Source organism: Glycine soja, unplaced genomic scaffold (genome assembly GCF_004193775.1).
Source record: "Glycine soja cultivar W05 unplaced genomic scaffold, ASM419377v2 tig00105440_1_pilon, whole genome shotgun sequence".
NCBI classification, from domain to species: domain Eukaryota; kingdom Viridiplantae; phylum Streptophyta; class Magnoliopsida; order Fabales; family Fabaceae; genus Glycine; species Glycine soja.
In genome coordinates, this window is record NW_021144541.1 from 22,527 (window position 1) to 28,534 (window position 6,008).

Below are 6,008 nucleotides of genomic sequence, written 5' to 3' on the forward strand. Positions count from 1 at the left end.
CTAACCAAAACATGTCAAAATGACATACATAGTATGCGAATCAAAACCCCGAACACTATTCTAACTAACAGCTAACCTAACATCATGCAGTCAAAATGAAAATCAAAGCTTTAAAGTAGTAAGCTAAGTTAACTAACCTAAGGTTTAAAACAAAAATTAAAAACAAGGTTAAAGGAAGCTTACTTGGATCGCTGAAATTGGATGCAGAGAAGGAAGCAAGGAGAGCAAGCAAAGAGTGAGGCACAGTGCAGAGATAAAGCACCAATGAAATGCCAAAATGCAATTTAAAAGCACAAATGAAAATGTAACTGCCAAAGGCAGTTATGCCTTATTTTTGGTGGTTTCGAATGCCTTGCTTAGTGCGTCAACTCGCTAAGCGAGCATACATGATGTTTAAGTTTCCAAACACATGCGCTTAGCGGGCAAACTCGCTTAGCCCAATGCAAAAATTCAAATTTTCCAGAGAAGACTTTGGGCTTAGCGTGAAGAGTCGCGCTTAGCGAGTGCTATAGCTCTGACTGGCCTGCAACTCTCGCTTAGCAGGAAGTGCCCGCGCTTAGCGAAAAAAATGCTCCTTAAATGAAGTAGTGGGATGTGCTTAGCACAGGTGGCTTGCTTAGCGCAATTCGAAAGAATTAACATCCAGAGAAGTTTTTGCGCTTAGTGAGTCCGTGCGCTTAGCCCAATTCGAAAGAATTAAAATTCAGAGAAGTTTTTGGGCTTAGTGCAAAGAACACGCTTAGAACAAGCAAGAGCTCGCTTAGCGCAGGAAGGAAAATCCGCTTAGGGCAAGATGTGCGCTTAGCAAGTGGACTGCTGAAAATTTTTTCGTCCGCTGCTTCAAAGAAGCTGTTCAACCCCTTTTATGCAATACAAAACATACTTAAAATGATTTCATGCAACCTCAAATAAACCAACTCTAAAAGAAATGCAATTAAAACAGAATAAAAAAGGACTGGGTTGCCTCCCAGGAAGCGCTCTTTTAACGTCATTAGCTTGACGCATGATACCTCAAGGGTTTGGATCAAATTTGGTTCCTACCTTCAGAACCTTTTCCTCAAACTTCTTCACTTGCAAGCAGACATTTTGGTCCAAAAGTTGTTTTTCTTCATCAAATAGATCGAAACTGATCTTTTGATCTTCGATGCCCATTTCCAACTTTCTTCTTCCCATATCCACCACACAGCTTGCGGCCAGCATGAATGGATATCCCAAGATTAATGGGATATCAGCATCTTCTTCGATGTCCATGACCACAAAGTCGGCAAGGAAAGTAAAGTGCTTTACTCGGACCAAAACGTCTTCTATCACTCCATACGGTTTGGTGATGGAGCGATCAGCTAACTGTAGAGTCATTCTGGTTGGCATTATCTCCAGCTCTCCCACCCTCCGACACATAGAGAGCGACATCAAATTTATGCTGGCTCCTAAATCAATAAGAGCCTTACCAACTGAGACTGCACCGATCGAGCAAGATATAGTGACACTACCTGGATCTTTGTGCTTGGGTGGAAGGATGCGTTGAATCACAACACTACAGTTTCCCTCCACTACAATTGTGTCACTATGGATATACTTGCTCTTTCGGGTTAGCATATTCTTTAGAAATTTAGAGTAAAGTGGCATTTGCTGTAAGGCCTCTCCGAAGGACATGGTGATCTCTAGCTTCTTGAAGATGTCAAGAAAACATGCAAGATGTCTTTCTTTGTCCTTCCTAGGTACCAATGGATATGGCACTTCTTTCCCCTCAGATGGAGCTACCTCTTTCTTCTTTTCTCTGGACTGCTCACTCTTACTTTTTTTTCTTTTCATCTCTTTTTTAATTATTTTTTTCAGTTTTTTCATTGTTTCCTTTTTCTTTTTCTTTTTCTTCTTCTTTTTCTTTTTCTTTCTTTTTCTCATTCTTGCTTATTGTATTCTCATTCTCCTGGCCATCCTCTTCATCTTCTATCTCCTCAAGTTCACAAAAATTGTCCTTCGGTTCAGATGCTGGTTCAGTTACAAGCTATTGATTATCTCCATTCATTATCTTCTCACCCTTCTCCTCTTCAGCCATGGTTGCCATTTTTCCACGGGTCATCACATCTTTACACTCTTCCTTTGGATTGTTTTCTGTGTTGGCTCCAAATTTTGAGGAAGAGTTGTCAACTATTTGTTTAGCTAACTGTCCCACTTGGAACTCCAAATTTTTAATGACCGACTCAGTACTCTTGTGATTTGACATTGAAACCTGCATGAATTAAGCAAGAGTCTCCTCCAGCTTTGTTGTCCTCTCATAGAGGTTAGGCCCTTGTTGTGGTGGCCTATTTGATGGTCCACCCTATTCTTTGTTGAATTGATTACCAGGATGAGTCCTCCACTGATTTTGCTGCTGGTTGTAATGCTAGCCCTATTGGAATCCAGAAAATCCTTTTGCATTAAAATTCTGCCTTGGCGCACTAGCAGAGCCAGGACCCCAGTCCTTTCCCTTGGCCTACCCTCGAGCAGTTCGGGGCCACAGTTGCCTGGCTTGGAGATGAGCCCGATTTTGAGACAAGGGCAAGATCCGCGGGGGCTCCTGGGGACGACGATGGAGCTTAGGAGGATGACGATATGGCTGATGTGTTGGATTTCTTCACTTGAGGGGGTAGAGTTGCACAACCAGGACCACTGAAAATTATGATTTCGTCTTTATTTGATTTTATTGCTTTCAGTTGTTATTTTGTTATCTCATTATGATAAAATTGAACTTGATGTTATTGCTTTTAGTTATTTGTTACCTCATTGTGATTAATTTTATCACTTCTAGCATATTGTCATATTTGGTTTGCGATGGTTTGTCTGAAAAAAAAAATAAGAGGGGTCTTGTGTGTTGGTTTATTGTCATTCACACGCCTTTTGTTCCTTTTGATAAAGTGTAATCTCGAATACCAACTTTGCCCAGGTTACAAACCTTTTCTGAAAAAAAATTGTCTGAAAGAAATTAATTGAAAAAAAAAAAGCTAAGAGAAAGAAAACTAAAAAGCCAACATGCTTTTGAAAGAAAATGACCGCCAGTTTTCTTTGGAAAATTCACAGATTAGGATATAAAAAGATTTTTGAAAAAAATGTGTGCGCCTGAAGGGTGAATGCAATGAAAGATTTTTCCCGGATGCCTAAATGGACTCGGATGTGTGCGTGACTTGATAAAAGAGATGTTTTTTGGAAACATTGGGTTGATTGAATGGGGGAAAACAAACCCTAAGCCTTAGTGTTTACATGGCCATAAAGCTTTATGTTTGAGTGTCCACATGGATGTGCACTATGATCAGTTTTGCATGAATTTCTAATCATCATTATCATATGCGTGTCATGGAAATGATTTGGGGCATTCCCTTATTCCTGAGCCACTTACTAAACAAATATCTCAACATACATCATGTCCTGCCTTTCGTAGGCCTTTTGAGCGAAACATCAACTTTTTGGCCATAACCTTGACCCAGAATGGAAATTTCCAACCTTACCCTCGGAAGAGAGAATAGAAGGATCTTCCAAAAGAAGCTTCTTTTACCTTGGGTTATAAATGTGCGTCAAAATAAAAGAAAAGAAAATAAAAGAATAAAATCAACCAATCAAAGATTGAAGAAAAGCAAAAGAAAATAGAAAAGAAAGAAAGAAAAGAAAAAAGAGGTTCTTTGGACCAGACAATGTCTGAACAATGTGCAGAATTGCCAAAAGCAAAAAAGAAAGAAAAAGTAACAATGACTTGGTTAAAACCTGAAGGATGCGTGAAGCAATCACCTGCTTAATTACAAACCAAATCTTTGCGTCTGCTCTTGCTCCGCGCTGAACCAAAGAGAAAAAAGGAAATAGAAAAGGAAAAGGACAAAACACCCAAAAGCCAAAGTCCCCACAAAAATTCAGCCTCCTAAAAAGTCCTATTGATCTATGTTTGCGCATATTATATTTGATTTGATGGGAAATGACTTACAAAGTCAAATCATGACATGTTTGTGGTTTGGAGTTAGGATGAAACACTTGCCTGTGTGAGATTTTATACACTTTGAGTGGTTTTACTCTATTTCAATTGGACCCAGTGTTTCTTCTAAATGCTTTTTTAGAAACGAAATGCTAATATCTTAAATCTCATTTTGGTTATGAGAAATTCTACCTGCTTGCTTTCATTCCCCAGTAGTCACCTTATTTTTCTTCAAAAATATATGTTGTTCTGACCAGTCTGGAGGTTTGTTTCTTTGCTAAGCGTGTTTGCATTTTAGTGAAAGACTTTCCAAGGCTATCATAGTTTGTTGTTTTGCAGAGACAATCATGGTCATCTGTGCCTTTACTTTTCAAAGACTTATAGTCTTCTTTGCCTTCCAGAGACTATCAAGTTCGTTGGCCTGCAGAGACAATCATGGTCATTTGCCTCTTTTTGAAGACTTTAATGCCTTTTGACCAAGACTATTACAGTCTTCTTTTCCTTCAAAGACTATCAAAGTCTAACGTCATGCAAAAACAATCATGGTCATCCACTTTCGTTGTTTTCAAAGACTATCAAATTTTGATGTCATGTAGAGACAATCATGGTCATTCGCTTTCATTGTTTTCAAGACTATTAAAGTCTAACATCATGCGGAGACAATCATGGTCATCAACTTTCATTGTTTTCAAGACTATCAAAGTTTGACGTCATGCGGAGACAATCATGATCATCCAATTTCGTTATTTTCAAGACTATCAAAGTCTGTTGTCTTGTGGAGACTATAAATGTCTTTCGCTCTTTATCTTTTCCAAGACTATTAGAGTCTTTCGTCAAGACTTCAAATGTCTCCCTTACTTAGCAAGACTTCAAGGTCTTTTGTTGATATACCTGATACCTCTTATGCTCTTTCTTTTGGAAGGTTTCACTGATTGGGCTTCTGCTAGGGGTCGGTCGGATGCTGAGATCGCTCGAATGAAATTAATGTCTTTATCTCTACTTCCCTTTTATCTCCAATAAAAGATAAGTAAAGAAGGGCAACTGTCATACCCTAATTTCTTCTGGGGACTATCATTTCCCAACATTTGGATTCTTTCTAGCCGAATTGAGTTGCTTAACACTAATTGTCGTGCAATCCATAGGGTGTTGTGACGTTTCAGATGGAAATGTGCAAAATATACAAAAGAAGGGGAAAAGGGTCACTTTTGGGGGCATTTTTCAGCCCTTGGGCCCACTTAGAAGCTTAAGGCTGAAGTAAATAGCTCGCCTGGGCGAGCAAGGTTACTTCTAGAGGAAGCAAGCAGCTCGCTTGGGCAAGCTATTGTGCAACCTCCACCCTTCATTTCCTATAAATAGGCATGAGGGGGCTGAGGAGAAGGGTCCAATATCATATATTAAGAGGTTTTCACTGAAATTAATGAGAAGAAGGAGAAAGAAGAAGAAAAATCAAGGCCGAGGCGTTTCCGTAACGCTTCCTTAACATTTCCGTGATCGATTCTGTGGTCGTTCTTCATCGTTCTTCTTTCTTCGACCGTTTAGTTTTTATTTTTGAAGTTGTGAATTCATTCTATTAGTGATTTTCACATCTTGTTTTTCACATCTTCATCTTCATTCTTCTACTATCAGTGATTTCATTTCCTTGTGTAAAGCGAGTTTCGACCGATTAATTGTGTCGTAATCTCACTTAATCATTGTAAAATAAAAATTCAACCGATCGTTTGTGCTATAATCTCAGTTAATCATTGAAAAATAAAGTTTCAACCGGTCATTTACTTCGCAAGTCCTCTTTTAATGAGTTTGAAAATAACCAAGTAAAACCAAAGCTAAAATCAACTCATAATCAAGCTTTTATCCACAAAAATCGCTTGAATTCGTTCAAGGTCCAACACCTTAGCGGTCTCTTTTACTTTTAATGGTTAAAATGAACCTTTTAAAAGTTTGAAATCAACTCTACACATAACTTTCTTTCTTTAAAGAACTACGTAGGTCTGAGTTCCTTATCGCAATTGAGGATACGTAGGAGCAGGAGCCTCGCTCTTGCAGGAGCCTTGCACATTTGATTAAAGGCTGC

The 6,008-nt window shown here is 38.9% G+C and overlaps 1 protein-coding gene across 1 annotated transcript; it reads right to left on the reverse strand.

Moving 5' to 3' along the window:
• Window positions 1-1,011: 1,011 nt before the first annotated feature.
• LOC114404646 lies at window positions 1,012-1,812 on the reverse strand. Its single transcript, XM_028367518.1, has one exon. The coding sequence runs from the start codon at window positions 1,810-1,812 to the stop codon at window positions 1,012-1,014; it is 801 nt and encodes a 266-aa protein (XP_028223319.1).
• Window positions 1,813-6,008: the final 4,196 nt, after the last annotated feature.